The 22,808-nt window shown below is 45.0% G+C and overlaps 2 protein-coding genes and 3 pseudogenes across 2 annotated transcripts; 2 read left to right on the plus strand and 3 right to left on the minus strand.

Moving 5' to 3' along the window:
- LOC136530936 (shugoshin-1-like) lies at positions 1-1,938 on the plus strand (annotated as a pseudogene).
- A 190-nt stretch (positions 1,939-2,128) lies between these two features.
- LOC136530930 (inosine triphosphate pyrophosphatase-like) lies at positions 2,129-6,889 on the minus strand (annotated as a pseudogene).
- Positions 6,890-9,446: 2,557 nt separating this feature from the next.
- Positions 9,447-14,636, plus strand: LOC136530932 (uncharacterized). Its single transcript, XM_066523646.1, has 11 exons — positions 9,447-9,588; positions 9,903-10,168; positions 10,538-10,710; positions 11,712-11,832; positions 11,944-11,996; positions 12,079-12,208; positions 12,355-12,500; positions 13,226-13,414; positions 13,672-13,904; positions 14,114-14,256; positions 14,382-14,636. Exons 1-11 carry the CDS (start codon positions 9,462-9,464, stop codon positions 14,442-14,444), a joined length of 1,644 nt encoding a protein of 547 aa, XP_066379743.1. The 5' UTR covers positions 9,447-9,461; the 3' UTR covers positions 14,445-14,636.
- A 996-nt stretch (positions 14,637-15,632) lies between these two features.
- On the minus strand, positions 15,633-16,207 carry LOC136530931 (RING-H2 finger protein ATL74-like; annotated as a pseudogene).
- A 384-nt stretch (positions 16,208-16,591) lies between these two features.
- LOC136530934 (ras-related protein RABC2a-like) lies at positions 16,592-21,112 on the minus strand. The gene is made up of 6 exons (XM_066523647.1): positions 20,962-21,112; positions 19,694-19,762; positions 18,853-18,918; positions 17,979-18,100; positions 17,611-17,739; positions 16,592-16,970 (listed from the first exon to the last, which is right to left on the minus strand). Exons 1-6 carry the CDS (start codon positions 21,110-21,112, stop codon positions 16,860-16,862), a joined length of 648 nt encoding a protein of 215 aa, XP_066379744.1. The 3' UTR covers positions 16,592-16,859.
- Between the last annotated feature and the right edge of the window lie 1,696 nt (positions 21,113-22,808).

Below are 22,808 nucleotides of genomic sequence, written 5' to 3' on the forward strand. Positions count from 1 at the left end.
TCCATGGAGGTGGAGGCGCCCGTCCTCGCGCCCCAACAGGCCGTCTCGCCCCCAGCGGCCGCGCTGTCCAAGAAGACGCTGGCGTCGGACGCGGCGTCGACCCCCAAGCGCAGGGCCTCGAGGAGGAAGACGCTCTGCGACATCACCAACCTGAGCAAGCGCGACCCGGCCGACTTGCCGGTGGTGCCGGACGAATCGGCTTGCCCGGCAGCGCCGGCACCGGCGAGCGCGGGCGGTGTTGAGAAATTTGCGCAGCTAGTCAAGGTAAGATCGTCCTTCCATAATCCCGTCTTCTTCCTGATTGTTGTCTTGGCGTGTATGACTAACGTCGCTCTTCTTCTTTTTTTCTCTTCTACCGGAACAGAAGAACGAGGAACTCGTGAGGCACCTCGCGGAGAGAGAGTAAGTCTCTGCGCGCTCTGCTCCGTCGAATTCTTCTACCGGTCATGGTTCTTGGGCAGTAGTGATCTTGGGGTGTCCCCTTTTGGTCTAACTCCAGTTTTGGTTTGGGTGTCTGTGCAGCGAGATCATACAGTTGAGCGGGGCCGAGATTCAGAAGCTGCGCGTTGCCAACTCGGAACTTGCGCGGACCAATTCCCAGATGATGGCGGTATGTTCCTCTGCTTCGTCCTCCAATTATCGGCAAGAAAGCTTAGAATGTTCAGTTATTGGTTGAAGTCTTTGCAGCTAAGCATCTCTGCCATGGGCATATTTAGTCGCTCATCGTTTTGTTTATTAATTTTGCAGGAGGTTAACCTAGCAAGAAACAGGGTAAGTACAGTTTGACATCGTCAGACACGGTAGATTTCTTCATAGCATGTTCAGCAAGAATCTGAGCCTTGATTTCTTTTCTGACTGAAGTTGAAAGCGTTGCAACATGAGCTTGCGTGCTCAAGAGCCAGCCTTAAAGTGAAAACATCTGACCTGGAGGTACGCCGGATCCAGGACACTATTTTTCTCTCCCTATAATCAGTTGATTTCCATGTCCGGTCATTTTCCATTTTGATGAACAACGGTGTGCAATGCGGACTATTGTGTTCTTGCTACAGGATGTGAAGAAGACGATGCAGCGACGTAACGCACCTGTGCAAAGGACGCAGCATCTGGGTCCTGACAGAGCTGCGCAGACCAAGGATGGAGATGTGGTCGATGCAGAGCCCGATTCGGACGCATCGCGTGCGAGGAGCATCCAGAGGTCCGGGAAACGCCAGCAGGAAACGGGTGCTGAGATCTCGATGTAATAATCCCCAATCCTGAGTTACCCGATTATCGTATCCCGCATGACCTGGTATCGACTTCGTCTAAATGCCTGACCGAATGCCCAATGTTTTTCAGCTCTAGGACCTACGACATCGGCGAAAGTGGCGCTTCCGAAGGATAAGGATAGGGATGCCTCTCAGAGACGGTAAAACAACACTAGTTCAAAACCCTTGCTGACGTTTTGACAGTTGAGTTCTGTTTGACAGTTGAGTTTTGCTAAGATCATTGGCCTTCCCTCTGCAGAAAGTCCATGAGAATACCTCAGCCAGGCAACCGCACGGAGGACTTGTTCGAGATAGAGGACGTCCAGCTCGCCATCAGCAGCTGCAAGATCGATCCAGAGAGTGCTTCTGGCAGTGACAAGCCTGGGCACCAGTTCTTGCGCAGATCATCTCTTGGAAGGCCGCTGCGGCAGGCCAAGGAACGAGTCACCACCTACAAGGAGATGCCTCTCCACGTTAAGCTCAGGAGGCCCTAGAGAGTGGTAGTTTTTTAGGCTTCGAGTTGCAACGATTCTTTTGATGTCTTCTGCAGCTGCTGAAGTGCAGAAGAAGATAGTGTGTAGTCTCTCGTGTGAAAATCTGGGTGTGCATTTGGCTTATCGGCGTTGGTACTGAAGGTTGCTAAGATAATTTGTTTATCCAGTTTGTGAATTTGGTTCTTTTGCAATGCATAATCGAGGGCAGAAGCAGTATTCCTTCAGATTCTAATGTTGATCCAGTGAAGAAATATCGTAAGTTGATAGGCAACCAAGTATATGACAATCAAGCAAACTACAGTACATCTATGAATACACTTAACAGTAAACCACAGTATCCACTAAAACTAGTTCAGTTTACATTCCAGAATGTGATGTTCATTCGTCTAGGAACCAAAGTCGAACTTAAGCTGAGTCATTGCTCTGAACTGTAGTAGCTAGCAGATGCAAAGTGTTCTTTCACCAGAGCAAGAGCTTTCCCTCTGTGAGATATTTCATTCTTCACTGACTTGGGCATCTCAGCATATCTGCATTACATGTTATGCAATCAGTGTGAAGAAGGATGCAGGAGGAGTGTGAACTGTCAGGAAAATACTGTACTCACGTTTGTTCAAAACCATCTGGCTGGAATACAGGATCCCATCCAAAATCATTAGGACCTCTAGCAGGTACGATCTTTCCCTGCACAAAGAGAGCCAGTCTCAAAACATGACATTCCAAAATAGATATGCTGCAGCATTCATCAAAGTGCTATGATACAATCAAATTATCTGGGTGAAACAAAGCAATCATGCTGTTAGAACAAGGCTAACTAACAATCCGATAGAGCTAATGGTTCATTATTTTTCTCTTTATGCTCCCAATAGAAAATTTGTATACATGTTACTACATTATAGTTCCACTGTGGTTTGCTACTAAAACAAAAGGAAGTTACTAAATATACTCCACAAAGAAAAAATGACATCTTACCGCAGTTTTTCCAACAAATGTGATTGGTTCCTCTCCAGGTCCAAGAGCAAGAGAAAAGATGCACATAGCAAATGCTGATTTATCTTCGTAAGCTCTTAACAGATTGTTCAAACCTATAAAAAATTGGTGCACAAGGTTATTTAGTCAAAACATAAAAGAACTAGGAACACAAGAGATGAGAATCAGTTGGCTCTATAACCTTCATGCCCAATCTTCTCAAGAAACCACTTTCTGTTCATTCATGTATGCAAAATATCCAAACAAAGAGCAGATACATTAGTAATGGCATTGAAGGCTCCAAAGATTAAGATACAGTCTGTCAATGAGTTATGCTGGCCAAGGATGTTTATTAAGTGTGACTTAGGGATAAGATTGTATAGTTAGAATGCTTGAGCAATAAAAGGATTTACATGTAGGGTCCTGCAGCAGAAAGATGCGCATGTCAAATTCTGCATAATCAATTTACAAGAACTCAACGGGAAGAACAATGCAAATAAATCACCTGGTAGGCCTTTGAGTGCATTAAAACATAGGCAGGTGTCCTCCACCAGTACAGGCCCATTCACCTATATGAAGAACAAGATGGCAGATTTCAACCAGACCTGAAAGTTATTTCATTGGATGTATATCCCAATATGCGAGCGGTCAGAAACATGGAAGTACCTGAGATGCAGCCATTCGTGCTTTCTCTTTGGATATGTCCTCTGGCTCCCCTTGCAGTTCTGGCACTGCCAAATACAAATTTAACAGACAAGGTGTACAAAGATTTATGTTTTGTATTAAGAAAGAAAATAATAGCAATACACTGAAGTAATATGAAGCAGTCCCTCCATTCCAAATTATAGTTCACTTTGGGTTTGTCCTAAATCAAACTTCTTTAATTTTGACTGAGTTTATAGAAAAAAGCATCATATACTATATATAGTTTTCATTAAATTCTCCACGAAATACATTTTGATGGTGCATTTATTTGAAAATTTGTAAATGTTAATATATTTTCTAAAACTTGATCAAAGTTAGTAAAGTTTGATTTAGGACAGAGCCAAAGTGAACTATTTGGAATGGAGAAAGTAAAGACTATCATCAAAAGCTTTAGATGTAGTGGTCGTGGTGAACTTGTATGAGTTCCATCAGAATTTTTTTTATAAAATATTGTTTTAACATTTGATATGATGTTTGGCTATTCTGGAGCATTTGGCAGTACACTGGAGATGCAATATCAATTCTCAGTGTAGGATGTCAGAATCTGATTTCAGATGTGGGTAGCCCAGACTTCCATTTCGATGCACCAAACTACATATGATTCTTGTATCTGTGTCCACCACTGACAACCCCAACTATTAACAAATTCTTAGTCAGTATTAATCTCAGAACAGCAAAAGAAAAGAATCACAAGGCTGCGTGTAGAATTCTGGTCATCAGTAACTAAACAACACTTTGGCTACAAGTCTATTTAACCCGGAACGCCTGATGCAGTCCACCTGCCCTTATATATCTGTATTTTTGGATGACTCTGGGATCACGCTTCGACAGACCGCCTACGCCAAGCGCGTTGTTGAGCTAGCTGGGCTCACCGACTATGCAACCCAGCTCTCACTCCGATGGAGGAGAGGCTGAAGCTGAGCCGCGACAGCACGACGGAGGAGGTGGACGCTACGCAGTACCGGCGTCTTGTGGGGAGCCTTCGCTACCCTCGCCCACACACGGCCGGACTTGGCATTCTCCGTCGGCTACGTTAGTCGGTTCATGCAGCGACCGACGACGGAGCACCAGCAGGCTGTGAAGAGGATCATCTGCTACGTTGCGGGGACCCTCGACCACGGCCTCTACTACCCGAGGTGCCCTGGGGCGGCACACTTCGTCGGGGTACAGCGACAGCGACCACGCCGGCGACATCGACACCAGCAAGAGCACGAGCGGGATTCTCTTCTTCCTCGGCAAGTGCCCTCGTTAGCTGGCAGTCGGTCAAGCAGCAGGTGGTGGCCCTGTCCAGCTGCGAGGCCGAGTACATAGCGGCCTCCACCGCTTCGACTCAGGCGCTCAGGCTCGCTCGACTGCTTGGTGATCTCCTCAGCAGAGACACTAGAGCGGTGGAGCTCAGGGTGGACAGCAAGTCCGCTCTGGCCCTGGCAAAGAACCCCGTGTTCGACGAACGCAGCATGCACATCCGGGTGAGGTACCACTTCATCCGAGGCTGTTTGGAGGAAGGGAGCATCAAGGCGAGCTACATCAACACCAAGGACCAGCTTGCGGACCTGCTCACCAAGCCCCTTGGGAGGATCAAGTTCCTTGAGCTCTGCTCCAGGACCGGGATGGTTCAACTCTCCCACAAGACGACGCACAAGACTTAGGGGGAGAATGATGGATAAGTCTCATGTGTGGCTGGTCTTTGTGGGGCTGTGATGCTCACATGGTCCTTGTGGCTGTTTTTCTGTTTTGAGGACAGCATCTTAGAGGACATCATCTTAGACTAGAGGACAGCATCTTAGCTAGAACAACATATTAGCATAGCATCTTAGACTAGCATCTTGGCATATTCTTGGCTGGCTAGCAGCCTATAAATATGTAACCCCAACCCCTCAGGTTGGCATGGTATTTGTGTGAGCTTATGTGAGAAATAGACAAGAAAATTGCCCCAACTCCTAGTGTCATCCTCTCTCGATGAGAGTAAGAATTCTTCTACTACCAAGAGTGAGAATTCAGCGACTAACAAAATCCTCATGACTCCATCATCAACCACCACGCGCGAACCGTTCTCATCCAGCTGTTCCAAGCTGATGATGGAGTTCCTCAACGCGGGGATGTAGTAGACTCCGGTGAGCAGCTTGTGCTCACCAGACACGGCGGTGAAGATGACGGAGCCGACGCCCTTGATCTCCACGCCGGAGGCATCCCCAAACTTGACAGAGCCTCGGACGCTAGAGTCAAGCTCGGTGAAGAACTCCCGTCGACCGGTCATGTGATGGGTGGCGCCGGTGTCGAGGCACCACCCGTCAGTCTTGTCGTTGTCAGAGCCGGAGCCGAGGAGGGAGTGTGCTTTTGGCTCGTCAAGGTGGAGGAGAGCCACTGTGGCCGGTGCCGCTGGAGGTAACTCGATGCTTGCATGTGCCATGAACAGAGCCGGCTCCTCCTCCTCCGCCTGTGCGACGTGGGCCTGGCCGCGTCGTGGCTGTCGACAGTCCTTGGCCCAATGGCCAAGCTGGCCGCAGTTGCGGCATGCGTCGTCTCGTGCCGGCTTGTGCCTGCCGGCGGCGCCGCCCTGGGCGCCTCCGCGGGCATCACCCTCGGCACGTCCTCGCGCCCCGGCCTGGGCGTCTCTGCGCGGCTTGCCACGCTTGCGTCTGCCTGTCGCGGAAGAAGGCTCCCTCTTCTTTCGGTCACCTTGGCTGGCAAGCCACTGCTCCCGAGTGAGAAGGAACTTCCCGCCAGTGGTGATGGGCCTCGAGAGGGACTGTGGCTCATCGCTGTCGACGACCATGAGGCGACCTATCGCCTCCTCGATCGACATCGTGGAGAGATCCAACAGAGACTCGATCGAGCGAGCTATCTGCTTGTACTTCTCGGGGACGCAGCGGAAGAGCTTTTCGACAGCTCTCTCCTCGCCGTAGGTGTCATCGCCGAACTGCACCATCTTCTGCAACAGAGTGTTGAGATGGAGAGCGAAGTCATCAACGTCCTCACCTGGCTTGAAGGCCAGGTTCTCCCACTCCTTGCGAAGTGTCTGCAGTGTGGCCTTGCGGGCGCGGTCGCTGCCGATGCGTGCCGCAGCGATGGCGTCCCAAGCCTCCTTGGCAGTTCGATTGTTGGTAAGCGAGAACTGCATCTCGGGCGGGACTGCAGCGATGAGGGCATCCAGCGTCCGTCGATCTAGGTCGTAGTCGACATCGCCGTACCGGACTGCCTCCCACATGTGCTGCACCTAGAGCTTTACCCTTATCACCTCAGCCCACTCGACGTAGTTGGTCTTGGTGAGGGTAGGCCACCCACCACCAGGGCCGACGTCCCTGACGACAGCCTGGAGCCCGTGGTAACCACGGTACCGATCCGGAGAGAGAGAGCCACGCTGCCTGTGAAGGCTGCGCTCTCCATCGACCCGTCCGCCACCGTCGCCGTGCGCGCCTCCTCCAGGAGCGCCACCGGCGCGTCCGCGCCTGTCGGGGCTGCCGCCGTGCTCGTGGGCATGCGCGGCTGCCCACTGCGCCGCCCACGCTCATCCTGCCTCCCTCCCCAGCAACTCGAGGTCCGCGTCGGCGCTGTCGTCAGCAGAAACGGAACTGCTGATGCTGCCGCACGCGCTGCATCCGCCGCCGCCGCTGCTTCCGCCTCCGCTCTGGCTGCTGCCAGCTCCGCCGCTGCCAGCCTCGACGCCCTTGCCGCCGCTCGCTCGCGTTCCTCTGCCGCGGCAAGTTCGGCCTCCTGCCGACGCCGCGTGCTCGAGGCGACAGAGCGCTGAGACTGCCCTGCGGACATGACGCGCTACCGGGGGGCTGCTGCGTGGGGAGAGGGCTGCTTTAGATGAGCTGCTGCTCGTCTGCGTAGAGGGAGAGGAGTGAGCAGAAGCGGCCGGAGCTGCTGCTGCTCCTAGCTGGGGCTGTTGTGCGGCTGGGAAAGGAGATGAGCAGGAGATGCTCAGGCTACAGGATAGTACGGCTCCGATACCAGTTATTAGTCGCTGAATTCTTACTCTTGGTAGTAGCAGAATTCTTACTCTAATCGAGAGAGGATGACACTAGGAGTTGGGGCAATTTTCTGGTTTATTTCCAACTGCCATGCCAACCTGAGGGGTTGGGGGTACATATTTATAGGCTACTAGCCAGCCAAGCATATGCCAAGATGCTAGTCTAAGATGCTGTCCTAGATGCTAAGATGCTGTCCTCTAGTCTAAGATGTTGTCCTAAAAACAGATCATGCAGCCACAAGGACCATGTGACCAGCACAGCCCCACAAAGACCAGCGCACACATGAGACTTATCCCATCAGGCTGTAGACTTATGCATTTTTTATTAAAAAAATATAGAATTCATCCAAGTCTTATGAGTGAGGCATTTTGTTGACGCCGAATTGGATCTCGGATCACACACCAGCAATGGCTAGAACGCCTGAGGTTGCACACGCCAAAAGCAGCGAGCAGCTTCAAGACCAACAAAACCGATCTAGAGATCGATTAGGCCGATTTGAAACCCGTCCTTCGCCGATAGACCTCTGTTAGAATAGGCGCCCTAATGGGCTGGCCTTGGGCCTGGCGCCTAGCCTGTTAGGCTAGCTGCCTTAGGGGTTAAAATAGATAGATTACATTGATAAGGCAAGGATCACCGTTGATTGGGTGTTTTCTATAAACCCTATTGATCCTTGTCTATATATTGTACCCTGTACTGCTGCTAATCTATCAATCAATTCCCGAGACCTAGTCGCTTGCAATCTCGAGAACACCTCCCGGGGAGACCCGTCGGGGAGATGCATGCCGAGGTTGTCCTAGGATCGGCAAGGCCAACTAGAATGCCGTCGAATCTCGCGGAGAGATCCGCCGAACGGCAGGAGATTGGAAAAGTAGGGTAAAAAGGGTAATAGATGTAAAAAAGATCGATGGGATGTTGGATAACTCAATCGGCCGTGATCCTCCAATATATATAGAGGGGGTGGTCTTATCCCAATAGGAAACCCTTCCGAGACGCAATCTTCAAGTTTTCCACGAGTTTGGATTCTCCTGGGTTGGAACTTCCGACCTTGCGCAAGTCGGAAGTTGTAACTTGCGCAGGACAGAAAGCCTTCCCGAGGGCATAACTCCTTCATCCGGATTCCAAATTGAACATTCCATATATGTTTTTTGACCATCTCGACGAGAGGAACTCAACGGCGGAGTCCATTATGCATATTGACAAAATGTCAAAAATGACATTTTTAGCTGTCAACACATTTACAGACTCATGGTTCAAACACAGCGAACAAACACGACTCGACCTAGCCCAAACTGACCTAGGTTCCAAGTGCAAGTCCTAGCCCTTGTAGTTTCTTCGCACTAGCCATGCACCAAAGGCTGTGCTTGTCCTTCAGCTCACTCCAAATTGTGTTAACCGAAGGAGATGCGCCCTCAAACACACATGCATTCCTATGTTTCCATATAATCCAGGCACCGAGAATAATTAAAGTGGTCACTCCTTTTTAACTTTTCTCATCGTCTTGCGTCACCAATCTGCAAAAGTACTGTCAGTTTTGATATAGTCAATCAAAATGAAGTACTCTTCTCATCGTCTTGGCCTTCCTTGTTTGATCGTCAGTTTTGATATCCTGTGACTGGCTGCAGTCGGTGGAAAGTGGTACTGTTCTCCTGTTCAGTTTCTGTTTTGGATTTCAGTTTTAACTCTACACCTGTAGTTCTTAGTGTTTCGTTTCAGCTTAATTTCTTGTTTCCCCCTTTGTGTTGCTGTACTGTTTTGGACACGTTGTTGCACTTCCCACTTCTCTTAATGAAACACACGTGCAATGCACATTCTCAAAAAAATTGCTAGTGCTAGTACGCTACTTGGTTCCTGCCAGTAGTGATTCTTTCATCATAACAAGTACCTATCCTGGAAGCTGTCCATAGAAATTCAGTGATGCCTAGTCAGACCTTCCATCTTAGGCATTACAAAGTATCTTGTTCCTACTTTGTGCTACAATACATTCAATTTACTGATGTTAGTGCTTTTCTTTAATATTCAGTATCATGTCACCTTAGTAACATTACTCCATTTTGATTGATTATATATATATCCTGATGAATGTGAGCAACCTATGTATTTCAACTTGTCAAGGTACACTTTGCTTGGTATTTCTAATTTGCAAAAGTTTTCAGGTCATGTTCAGTACTGATGGATATGCTTTTCCAGAGACATATTATCTAGGTACATTCATCATCTTATATAGTTCATAAAATGATCGAGGAGCATTGCCCATCGGTACAAATGTTAAATATCTTATCAGAAATCAAGGTGCACGAATGGTAGCTTACATTAGGATAAGTAAAAATACTTTTTTTTACCATGAACAAAGAGATTAGAAAGGATTTTTTTTGGTTCATGGGATTTTGATTTATAGATATGTTTGCTACGGTTTGTATTGTGAACCATGGAAGGGTGTATCTACATATTGAATATGTATTTAATATATGCTGGTTTAATGTTTCATTTCTTGATTCATACATTGTGCTGATTCACAGGTGCAAAAAGGGCACGGGATGTTGTTTATCGTGTCCTATCTGCTGCATGTGAAGATGGAGACCTTAGCATTCAGGAAGCCATCGAAGCTGTTGAGGACATCTTTAGAAGAAATGCATTGCATTTGTACAAGTTAAATGTTGTCAACGGATCAATAAATCATGAGACTACCATAGTTGGTGACAGTGTGTCATTGTCTTCTGTTGAAGAAGATGTGCTCTTTGTTCGAATAATCTGGAGCGATGCTTCTGGTCAATATAGATGCCGCGTAAGTACCTTTTTCTGACCACATACTGCAATTAATATTATGCGAAGTATTGATACTTCTCATGATCAATGGATCAATAAAGTTCTCTGTTAGTTTTACCATGGAAAATAAAGTTATCAGTTGATTTTTCTCTTGCACTGTTATCTGCTCCATATAAAGTTATATACGCTTGTATAATGAACTTTGCCCAGCATATTACACCTGCTGATAACTTGTTTTTCTTTTATTTTTTGTTTTTGGCAAAAAAAAAAAAAAAACACAACCAACATAGCACGTTAAGTATGTTCTTATAGTTGCAAGTGTTCTTTCTGAGTCTTGAGAAAATAGTACATCATATTTTATTCACTTCTCAAAGAATTGTACTTCCAGGTTGTGCCAGCTGGACGATTTTATGAGATTACAAGGATTAAGGGTGTTGGTCTGACTTTTGCAGCAATGGGAATGACTTCATTTTGTGATGGCCCAGCAGATGGGTCTAACCTTACTGGTGTAGGCGAGATCAGACTTGTACCAGATATGCCAACACTTGTTAGGATCCCATGGTATTTCTGATTGTTTTGAACATTCTTCACTACCTTTTTAAATAACTTGATCAATCTAGGAGGAACAATGTGGCATTGTGAATGTAAACATGAAGAAAGAACCACCCAAATTCGTGTTGAAGAGGACTTTAACCTGGTTGGTGGGAGTGCACACCAATTGAACTCAGCCCAGTTCCTTCTTAAGTACACTTTTCAGTTGACACACCCATTGTGACACTTGTTTTCGTTCTTGTTATTTATTGTTTTCTCCTTACTCCTGTTTCCACATCAATGATATGCTGACTTACATTCTATTGCTATTCACCTATTCCTCTCTCATATCTATGCATTTGAAGTTCCTATGTTAATTATATGGGTAACTACTACTCCCTCGATTCCAAATTGTAAGTCTGTTTGTTTTTTCAAGGTACATAATTTTTGTTATGCACCTAGATATATGCTATGTCTATATACATAAACGGCTTAAAATTTGGAACGGAGAGAGTACTAGAATAGGGGATATTGAAATAGCATGCCAGTCTCATTCCTTTACTAGTAATCACCTAATATATTCTTGTAAAATAAAAATCTAAATTATGTTATAACTCTAAAAATCAATTGCTACATTATGGTTAAGAGTGTTCTATTTTCTTGGTTTTTTTCTCGAACACCCAGGGGAGCTGCGTATCATTTCATTAAGAAGAAAGATGAGTACACAGAGATAAGAAACCCCATAGCACAACACACCCACCTTACTTAGGGAAAGCACAAACTTTTAGCCTATGACAAAAGCAAGTGACACAACTACCAGGGCCAGGGCAGGACTCAAAAGTGCCCATCTAGTGATTCTGTTTTCTTGTTTAGTTCATATTAATTCATCAAATGCATTAAGATATCATGTTTTATTCTTTTAATAATATTAATATACCTATTAAAGTTGGCTTGGTTATGCTAGTATAAATTTTATGTTTGTAGAAGCCTCACTTCTAATTATGTTAATGGTAGATTACTCTTGTTACAAGGTCAAGACGCGAGGAAATGGTGATGGCTGACATGCAAATAAGGCCTGGAGAAGGCTGGGAATACTGTCCTAGAAATGCCTTGAGGAAAGTCACAAAAGTTCTGCTAGACGAGTTCAATGTGGTAAGAATAAATCCACACTTTCTCCTGTCTAAATTTTCGAAGGCTGTTTCGCCTCATGGATTCTAAATTGCATTTGTTTTGGTATTCATGCTTAGTTATTTATCCTTTCAGACAATGAAGGCAGGTTTTGAGAATGAATTTTTTCTTCGCAGAAAATTAGTAAGGTAGCTTTTCCAGGCTATGTTTCCTATTGAAAGTTTTAAAACCTTTTTATTCTTTATGGATCTGAATAGAAAATCTCTGCAGTGATGGAGTTGAGCAGTGGGTTCCATATGATAATACCAATTACTGCTCAACTTCAGCATTCGATGGTGCATCATCCATATTACAAGAAGTATATTCTTCCCTCAAAGCTTCAGGCATTATTGTTGAGCAGGTAAGGGCTTTACACTTGTCATGTGCAAAAATTTCATGTCAAAGTACAACATTTGATGTCAAACTTATTAGTTCATTTGCAATGATTTCTTGATTGATTTTTTTCTGTGTACCTCTACCTCCCCCCTCTCCTCTAAAAAATGGCAGTTGCATGCTGAGGCTGGAAAAGGGCAGTTTGAGATAGCCTTGAAGTATATCTTGTGCACTCTTGCGGCTGACAAACTCATATATGCCCGTGAGACTATTAAATCGATTGCTCGAAAGCATGGACTGCTAGCAACATTTCTTCCAAAGTAAGTTATGGGTCAACATAGATAGGTCTGCTCATTTAAGTTTCACCACATTATGGTTCGATAATGGAGACTAACTTATCTTGTGACCATAAGTGAAAAACAGTAAAGTGAAATTAAGCTAACAATTTATTAAATTAAACAGAAACAATTTAAGTACTAGCTTCATAGAATGGATTTGTCTGTTTACCTCATTTTGTGCTAGTAGCAAAATGTTTGTGAACAGATTTGGCCAGGCAAAAGAGAGTTGAAACTCTTTTGGTGCTGAAGGGAGCTGAAATATGAGCTATACTTGGTCCATACTGGATGATCACCAATCATTTCAAACTTTATGGGCCTATTTGTTTGCCTGCACGAGCGGCCTGGCTGACGGGCAGCAGCTTCTTGTATTTGGTAGGCTGGAAAGCCTGGCGGGCCAGACTTGGCATGCCGCTTGAAGCAGCCAAAAGCCTGCACCTGGGGAAACGGAAATGAGCTTCTTTTCTTCTAGGCTCGACCCGTGCTCACAACAAGCTATGGCCCACAGCTCATGCAGCCAAACAAACATGGGGAGCAAGGCTCTGGTTAAACACAGTAACCAAACAAAGCTGGTTGCACCTCCCCAGCGGCCCAGCCTGCTCATATCTGCTCTGACCGAGTCCATCCTCACGGGCCACCCTCGTGCAGCCTACCAAACAGGCCCTATTTATTTGATATCTGATTCTTTCTTCTGCCTGGACACTTTCCAGGCCTGATTTGAATGATTTTGGATCTGGTTCTCACGTGCATCTGAGCTTGTGGGAGAATAATCAGAATGTTTTTATGGGGTCAAGTAAAGATAATTTTCATGGAATGTCAAAAACTGGACAACAGTTCCTTGCTGGAGTGTATCATCATCTTCCATCAATATTGGCATTTACTGCTCCTCACCCAAACAGGTAATGTCTTCTATTAGCGCTTCTAAGAATGCCCTGTAATTCAATTGAAATCTTGATAACTCAATACATTCTTTGTTTCTCATATAAGCTGCATGATATTTACAAGATGTCAATTCATTTATCCCTATAATCCAGACAGCATAATTTGCTACTCTGACAAAATGGCAGGATACTGATGAAACCATTTCAACAGTATGTTATGTGCTCCCTATTTAATGATCAAGTTCACTTGATTTTTTTTTTATTTTTGTGTATAGCTATGACCGGATTCAGCCAGATACTTGGAGTGGAGCTTATCAATGCTGGGGGAAAGAGAACAGGGAAGCTCCATTAAGAACTGCATGCCCACCTGGTGTGCCTCTTGATTTAGTCAGCAACTTCGAGATCAAATCCTTCGATGGTTGCGCAAATCCGCACTTGGGTCTTGCTGCTATCATTGCTGCCGGCATTGATGGGCTAAGAAGAGACCTTAAGTTGCCCGAACCAATTGGTATGAATTCCTTATGCCTGGCCTTTCCTTTTGGCCATTGTTTCCAAAATTTATGCCTTGTCGGTAATATTTGGAAACAATCCTAACAACATTTGATCCGATAAGTGACAAGCGTTCGCCGTTCGGTACTGGATGAAGTACTATATGTCTAGAAGAAAACATCATTACCTCAGTATGCAAATACCTTATGTGATTCGTGCTGTTTGCAGAATCAAACCCTTCTGATCATGCTTCCAAACTGAAGAGGCTACCGCAGAACCTGCAGGAATCTGTAGAAGCGCTTTCTGCAGATAAGGTTTTGCATGAATTAATTGGTGATAAACTTGTCACAGCTGCTATAGCTATACGGAAGGTCAGCATTCTTTAATTTTCTTTTCTTTTAGCATGCTTTAATCTCTTTTTATTGTTTTAATTTTAAATATTCTGTACGAAAATATTTTAGGCTCCATCACCATTCCGGCATTTTTTTCCCCGCAGGCTGAGATCGATCAGTTCGCGAAGAATCCGGGTGCACTTAACGATCTCATCCACCGTTACTAGGGCCAACGAAAGGAATGAGAAGCTACGTTTTCTTGGGCGTGGCAAGGGGTTTCACTGTATGACCAACCGAGAGACTATGTGGAAGAATAAATTCTGTTCCAACGGTTAACTTCGGATTCTCATATCCTGTGACTGAACTTGATACCCGGTGTTTCTCTTATCAAATATATAAAGGTTCTTTAAAATGTGAAATGATAGGCACATGTAAACTCTAGCTATTTTCTTCCTCTGGCGGTTAGTAACCGCTACAGAGCCTTCAACCATCGGCACTAGGCTCTCCGGCCAAATGGGTTGCTGCCCTTCACGCGATGCCCGTCCTGCCGTCCACTTGTCAGTTGTCACCCTATTGCCTCACTGGTTGGCTTACCATTGATCAGCCTATAATCTTGCATCTTTCTTTTGCGAATCAGAACAGATTCACATGAACGTAAGCGCTTTGAAAAAACTAAACAGGCATATGTATCTCGAGATTGTCAAACCATATGTATCTCGTTGTCGACGGCTATGTCGTCAAACACTAAAAAATAATCTCACCTCTGAGCATCTCTAAAAAGATTAAACTAGCATATCTTGAAATTGGCTAATCACAGGCGTCTTGATGTTGATGAGTATATCGTCTATTACCGCAAAAATAGCGTCATTAAATTCTAAAATAAAAACAGAAAAAAAAATATGAGCACTCATTTTTAGCTGATGTTTTGAACCTAAGTGAAGGACCCAACGAACTAAGCTACCTTCAGTTCGCCTATAATCACCTGGCCTCTCAATCCTAATTTTCTCTTAACCCATAGCAATGGGCCTGACCTATGTTTTTTTAGAGAAAAGGGCCTAATCTATGGTTGGGACCTGGGAGCCAAGTTCTATTCGGCATTTGCTTTTTACCATTACGATGCAGGTGCAAAAGAATTTTCCTTGTCAGAGCATCTCTGAGAGTTCACTAATTTTTTCTCATAAAAACTTATAGTTTGGCAACTTCTAAAAAAAATATTAGAAGGGGAAAAGATATTAGAAGGCTCCGTTCGGCTTACCTTATATCCGGCTTGTTCGACTTCTTTTTTCAGCTGAAACAGTGTTTTTCTCTCACAACGTTTCAGTCAGAACAGTGTTTTCAGCCACTTTCAGTTAAGTTTCAGCGAGGCGAACGGGGTAGTCATCTCCAAGAGTTTTTAATAAATATCATCTGAACAATCAAATATTGTACGGCGTGATGAAACTTTCCGGGCGGAGCGGCACGAGGAACGCCCGCACCGGCGGCTCGGCGCCGGCGCCGGCATCGTCGGCGCAGCCGGAGCCCTTGTGCGGCGCGCCGAACAGCGGCTGCCGGCACGTCGGGCACGTGGACCACGCCAGCAGCCAGCGGTCGACGCAGTGGACGTGGAAGCCGTGGTTGCACTTGGGCAGCACCCGCACGCGCTCCCCGGGCTCCAGCTCGGCCAGGCAGATGGCGCACACAGGCCCGCCGCCGCCGGCTGCCTGCAGCGGCAGCAGCCCCGCCGAGTAGACCAGCGTCGGCATCGCGCGCAGCGCCTTCCGCCGCGCCCCGGCCTGCGCGAGCCGCGCCACAGACAACAGCCCCGGCTCCCCCGCCCCCGCGGCAGGCTGCCGCTGCGCCCCGTGGGGCGACGTCCGGCTGAAGCACTGAGCGCGCACCTCACGATGGAGTTGAGACCGAGAGCGCAGATGAGCGCGCACAGGAGCACGGCCAGGATCATGACCACGTTCGCGTCGAAGCTAAAAGCCGTTGAAAAGGTGTTTTTCTTCATCTTTCTAAAAAAATAAAGATTAGAAGAATGTTTAAGGAACTCTTTGAGATGCTCTAACTCCCTCCATGCAAGAAAGGATGTAATTCCAAGTCTAGTTCAAGTTAAACTAATTTTTTAGCATCTAAGAGAAAATATTCCTCACAGAGAATGTTTGTATCCCTAAGATTTTTTTTATACCAAGCCATCCCATTTACTCCACGACCAAACACAGTAGAAACTGATATCGCCAGTCCCACCTATCCTCCAAGGCAACGACCACAAACCAAAACTAGCCTGCTTCCTCATGTGCTGCTTACCGACCATCGGCGCTACTACTAGGCGTCCTAAGGCCAATCCTAACGCTAATTGCTTCCGCAGGCCAGCTAGAACAATACTGTGGAGAGAGAAGAGATGATTCCATATTTCCATTGCTAGGGCGACAACAAAATTGCTACACTAAACAGGAGACGAGGAAAAAAAATCAATGACACCAAACTGCCATGTCCTTTGTACAAATCAATTATGCTCACTCCCCCACCCCCAACCTCAAACAAAGCTGATTCTTTAACCCCTTTTTACTCACAAGACCATGTAGATACAACTCATGTACAGCAGAACATCAGGGCAGCTCACACGAAGACAGCCAACCGTGTCGTGTGGATCAGCACATCTATTAACAGCATCCACTACCGTTCTTTGCATGACTCTCCTGCTTCTGTTTCAGGATGTTCCTCTTGACAACCGAAGAAGACCCTTCCTCCAGGAGACTAGGGACCTCGAGAATCTGCATGATAACAGCAGGATCCTGAGTAAGTTCACGCAATACATAAAATAGGTTTCTGGCAGCAAAGAAGAAAACATCTACTCCCGTGTATTAGTCATTTAATGAATTTATGCCATTTAGGAACAGAAACAGCCACGTTTCTTGTAGCACTAACATGCAGGAATATTTTCCATTTGCTTTTTATGGGAATTTTTGCACTTTCTTCAATACACCTCACCAAATGTGCAACTGTGCAAAGCATAAGCAAGCGTAAAGAATTATATGTGGCCATTATCTGTAGAGTAATAGGGTTTTTGTTTGGTTATTTGAATTACTAGTTTAATCAGAACCAACTAATGTCTCAAGCTTCGGTGTGGATGGTGCCATAAGTTTTTTTTTTTTTTTGAGGGGATGCCATAAGGTACTTGACGATGGGAACATCAGCAGCCCATATAAAATTACCTGACAATGAAAACATCAGCAGCCCATGCAAAATCATAGACCCTTTTTAATTTTTACCCATATCCAGGCAGGGCTCCCGGCCCAATCCCTGGCAAAATATAACCACCTCCCCCCCAAGGCCCCCAACCCGACCCCTTAAAAGAAAGAAGGGTTTTAAGTGGATAACATTACTGTGCCTAATATCTTTCTCCAAGCATACCTTTAACGCAAGTTCTTCAAAACATTTCTCAACATTTTCTCGTGTTTTTGCACTGCTCTCAAGAAACAGACATCCAGATTCTTCAGCAAAAGCAATACCTTCTTCTTTTGTGACCATCCTTTCATCGTCCTGCAAGATGAGGCCATCAAAATCAAAAATAGGAACTAGAAAATGTAGTTATTCTACCCTAAAGAGCCCATAACTTTTACTTTTTAGAACTTCAGAATGTTAGGGGTTAAAAAGGATTAAAAGAGTAAAGAATGTATAGATGCCACTTGCGTAGCAACAAGAGGTATTAAGAAATTCTTAGATGAGACACAATGTTTCCAGAAAAGAAATAACAATAAAATTTCTGGCAGAGATGGTACCTTGTCTACTTTGTTTCCAACAAGCATTTTTATGCAGTCTTTGTTTGTTGAGTTTGCTTCTATTTCCTTAGTCCAAACATCAGACAAATTTGAGAAACTTTCTCTCTTTGTGACATCATATACTAGGAGTGAAATACAAAGTCATTATACCTTAAATAATCCAAGTACGAAACAACAAGATGAAGGACCGGATAGAAATTCCATAGGCAAAACTTCCATTAGATGCAGAAGGATTCAGATAAAATGTAATAACTAAAGCATGAAAAATAAGAACATGGACCAAACATCCAAAAATTCTCTAGACTATTCACCACTGAAATTAATCATAAGTGGTATTCAGATTCCATAAATGCAGCAATTAAATTGTCCATGGGATGCAGCCATTTGGAATTATCATTCAAAGTTAAGTCAGAGATCCCATTCATAAAGTGATGAAAAATGACAAAGATATGGATATGGTTTCCAAATAACAACTACAATATGCTTCTCTGGAAAGTTTGTACATGAATATACAAAACATGAAGGTGATTTTTACTGCCGTGAATCCCTGTATTCACAAATATGATGAGTTCATACACAGTAATCTATAACCATTGTTCACCCGCAAGTCAAGATATATCATTGACATAACGAGACTGTAAGAGACACATTGGCGCTACATGTAAAACCCTCAACATAAAAAATAGATCAAGATATCGCAACATCAGATACCCAAGCTTATGGAGAGCTTGCATTTAGTGACTAAATAGATCAAACTTATACCATTCTATGGCATATTTCAATAATAATCCGACATAAAGGTGACAAAAATGGCACTAGTGTGACATTACAATATATTTAAGCAGTCAACTTGTAGTAAAAAATATTGTCTTACCTAGAATAATTCCCTGAGCACCTCTGTAGTAAGAACTAGTAATTGTCCTAAACCTCTCCTGGCCAGCTGCAAAGCATTGTAAGTATTTATTTATTTTTTGAAAGAAAGTGGCAGGAGCTCTGCCTTGCATTTAAGTAAGGGAAAAAAGAGCAGAAGGTTCTGCCTCGATGGCACACACACCTCAACAGGCTACAGTACAACCACAAGCTCTTGAGAGAGCCAACCCGCAAAGAAACATAAACAAAAAGCACACGAAGGCCTCCATGTTTTTTGGAATATTGAAAATATCAGAAAACAATGTAACATAATTTATGCTGTTAATAGATAACTTAGAAACCTTCAAGTTCTAGCAGCAGTAGAGAGGTAACATGGTGAAGCACTGAGATACCTTTGGGTAAAGGAGTTAGTGGGGCTAAACAACAAAACTTTTAATATTAGTGGAACCTAGGGTCGCAATGATTTTAGGGATGTGAGGCCTAACATGGCGAAAGTAGCCAAATATTTTAGGCACAAAGCAGCAAGGTGGAGCTAAAATCTGTGAATAAGAAACCCCAATAGCCATGATGTAAGGACAGGCATGGAAGAAGAAACCAAATATATTAGCTGAAAAGCAAACCTTGATTCTCAAACCACTAACAGTAATGAGAGCAGAAAAGGGTGGAGTTCTAAAATGAGTAGAAACACAAGCATTTAGCAGCAAAGTTGGAATGCCCAACAAGTTCTGATGCTGATACCAAACTGCATGCAAAACAGCCTTGCTAGTATTGTGTATTCCCATCAAGAATCAGAGATATAATAACAAACAGTAAATGATATTTTTTTGCATAATCTGAGTACTTACCAGTATCCCATATTGTCAACTTTAGTTTCTTTCCACCAACTGTAAGGAACTTGATTTTAAAATCCACACCTGGCAACAAGTAACACAATTCAGACAGCATGCCATTTAATCAGATATAAAAGTGTCACGTACCAGAAGCATGCAATACAGAAAAATGCTATTACCAAATTGGAATCACGGAGGAAAATATAACTGGCATGTTAGAACCATCCTCAGTGGATAGGATATAAACTACAATACTCTAGTTGAAATTTTCTGAAACAGCAGGCTGCCAGGAAATAAGAATAACAAATTTTTTTTGAAGATTTGTGCGCGATCTGGTCTTCTTGCATAAGGAGTATACGCTATTCTCAGCATATTACACCTTCAACTCTATGCAGGATGGCCACTTCTTTTGAGATATTATTTTAGACATGATTACCCTCCTATTTTTTTATTTGCAAAGAAAACACCATTGCCCTTTTAAAGTTTAGTGGTACAGCATAGCACGAGGGAAGGGAAAGTGGGATCAGGGAACCAATCTAACCAGCATAATTTGTAAACTAGTTATCCATGCTAACTTAACCACCTGTGCACAAGGTCTAGTGCAAGGTACAGCAGTGACAGCATCGGGGCAAATTTTTCCAACTCCCCCCAACTGACAGGAAGAAAGGTGCAAGCAGTGCAGTAACTCCCAGTACAAGCAAGAGCAGAAGCCAGCTCCTCCTACATTAAAAATGGTGGAAGTTTTGCTCACTAAACTTGGCCGTCTCGTTCGTGCCCTTAATCCGCCACCTACTTCACACTCCTGGTCGATCCGACGCTGACACTAGAATTGGCACAAATGGTGGATCGCCCTCACGGAGTAATTAATAGAGCTACTACAGATAGTAGACTCGGAATGAAAAAAAAAAAAAAAGAGGCAATAATTGAGGCGCGTTTCCAAATTTCTCCCGTGAGGGTGATGGCGATGCCACAGCAGAGCAAGGTTTGAGGGCGCCCGCCATCTTCCTAGTGTGAGGCAGTGAGGGGCTCACGCACGGATGCCGCCTTGATTTCTGCCTCCACAGATGGCTTCGTCCGCTCGGAATCCTAGTGGTGATGTACCACTGCTCTGCTAGGAGCGTACGCCGAGGCTCTAGGTCTTGCCCTGTTCTGACACGGCGGCAGTGCAGTCGCGTGCGGCTAGCGCTAGAGGTGTGATCGGAATTATCGACGCGGGCCCGGCGTGGTGGTACGGCGAGGGACAGCCAGCGGAGGCGTGGCGTGGCGATGGATGGCGTGCGTACCGATGGTGGGGGCGATGTCGCCGTCGAGGTGGGAGGTGGTGACGAAGCTGACGAGGAGGCTGCTCTTGCCGACGCCCGAGTCCCCGATGAGGAGGATCTTGAAGGAGCACTCGTGGCCGCCGCCGCTGCTCCCCAAACCCGGCGACCCCATTGCCTTCCTTCCGCTCAGATTGCCTCCCGATTCGGCGGCGCGGAATGCGGGGCAGAGCGGCACGAGGGAGGCGGGCGGAGGTATAGAGGGCGCGGGCGCGGGCCGGCAGCGGCGCCGAGGAGGGAGGGAGGGAGCGAGCGAGGGGGACAGCTACACAAACTGGTGTGTTGTCGCGTTGGCTTTGACCGAGCGAGCGTGGGAGGGTGACGGCTGGTTGGTCCAGCTACTTATGGCAGCGGGATGCGGGCGTTCAGGTTCGGGCTGGGGCGGAGCGAGCAGGATGAGCCGAGTTGGCAGGCCTGTGGCGGACAGCCTGATCGTGGTATTTACCTCGTCGGTTTGGTACGAGAAAAAAAATATTATTCATCTGTCTGTGTGTATGTGTTTTTCCATTTGAAATACCATCTGTCTGCGTCGAAGACGAATTGTTCTCGCCTTGTTCGACGCCAGGAACAAAATGCCTGGATTTTGGATGGGCGAAGTAAGGCTGCGTTTAGTCTGTGAAATAAATTTTTTTTTGATGTTATATCGAATGTTTCGGAGATGTCGGAAGGGTTTTCGGATACTAATAAAAAAAACTAATTACATAGCTTGCCTGAAAACTGCGAGACGAATTTATTAAGCCTAATTAATTCATCATTAGCGCATGTTAGTACTGTAGCACTTATGGCTAATCATGGACTAATTAGTCTTAAACACATTCGTCTCGCGATTTCCAACCAAACTGTGCAGTTAGTTTTTTTTCGTCTATACTTAATACTCCATGCATGTGCCGCAAGATTCGATGTGATAGTTTGGGGTGAAAATTTTTGAGAACTAAACCATGACTAAGCCGGTGCCAAACGGAAAACTGCATCCATCCACTTGCAAGCGTCAAGCACAAACAGCGTCATACGTACGCTCTCATATAATTAAGCTACGGGTTGTTCTCACAAGAAATTCGAAAAAAGAAAAGAAAAGAAATTAGTAGTAAAACATGATGGTGTATCGTCGATCACCACTCCAGTTCTCCTGGAAGGAGGAAAAAAATAAGGGAAAAAGGAAGGAGCTTCGCTTTTGTTGCGGCGTGTTGGTATATACAGGCAGGACGGAGCACTATCGTTTATGCATCACAGGAGGGATGATTTGTAAAGAGAAAGGCGTCCGTTTTGTTGATCAATCCTTTTCGGCTAATCAAATCAGATAGATGATCACAAGTTTGCTGACCCGGCCCGAGGACCCCATCCCATCATCCACCGCTTGGTTGCCCTTGCCCAGTTTCTTCATGGGAGGGTACCCAAAAGGGGGTGACAGACTCATTGCCAAGAAACAAAAACAAAGGCCGTACGGCTGCACACAATCACTTGCGTGAAAGTAAATGAATAAATAAATAAATAACTAGATTTATGTTCCTGTGTTATAAACATAATGGGAGAGAAAAAAAACTAAGGCCCCGTTTGATTATTGGAATTGAATTCATTTTAATAAATTATAATTTAGACACATATTAATTAAGCTAATATGGTCGTATATGGAACTATTGTTGGCCATGCAAGAGAAATGCTTATATGTTGTATTTTTACTGTAGGGAAGCGAGTTAAAGAGTATGTTATAAGTTAGGGAGTACAAAAATAGCATGATAATCTATAGTAATTTTCATCTCCTATCATATGAATTTGAGATAGGCTTATACGTGAACTTTCGAAAGTTATGAAAT

The sequence above is a fragment of the Miscanthus floridulus genome, unplaced genomic scaffold (genome assembly GCF_019320115.1).
Source record: "Miscanthus floridulus cultivar M001 unplaced genomic scaffold, ASM1932011v1 fs_236_3_4, whole genome shotgun sequence".
NCBI classification, from domain to species: Eukaryota; Viridiplantae; Streptophyta; class Magnoliopsida; order Poales; family Poaceae; genus Miscanthus; species Miscanthus floridulus.

Bases quoted from the DNA above. Each gene is read 5' to 3' on its own strand.
- LOC136530934 (XM_066523647.1), bottom strand. From the start codon at position 21,112: ATGGGGTCGCCGGGTTTGGGGAGCAGCGGCGGCGGCCACGAGTGCTCC. The intron at 18,919-19,693 runs GTAAGTACTCAG...AATGCTTTGCAG, and splicing joins GTTGACAATATGGGATACTG to CTGGCCAGGAGAGGTTTAGG. The intron at 16,971-17,610 runs GTATGCTTGGAG...GTTATCATGCAG, and splicing joins TTGAAGAACTTGCGTTAAAG to ATTCTCGAGGTCCCTAGTCT.
- LOC136530932 (XM_066523646.1), top strand. From the start codon at position 9,462: ATGAATGTGAGCAACCTATGTATTTCAACTTGTCAAGGTACACTTTGC. The intron at 9,589-9,902 runs GTACATTCATCA...GCTGATTCACAG, and splicing joins TCCAGAGACATATTATCTAG to GTGCAAAAAGGGCACGGGAT. The intron at 14,257-14,381 runs GTCAGCATTCTT...TTTTCCCCGCAG, and splicing joins CTGCTATAGCTATACGGAAG to GCTGAGATCGATCAGTTCGC.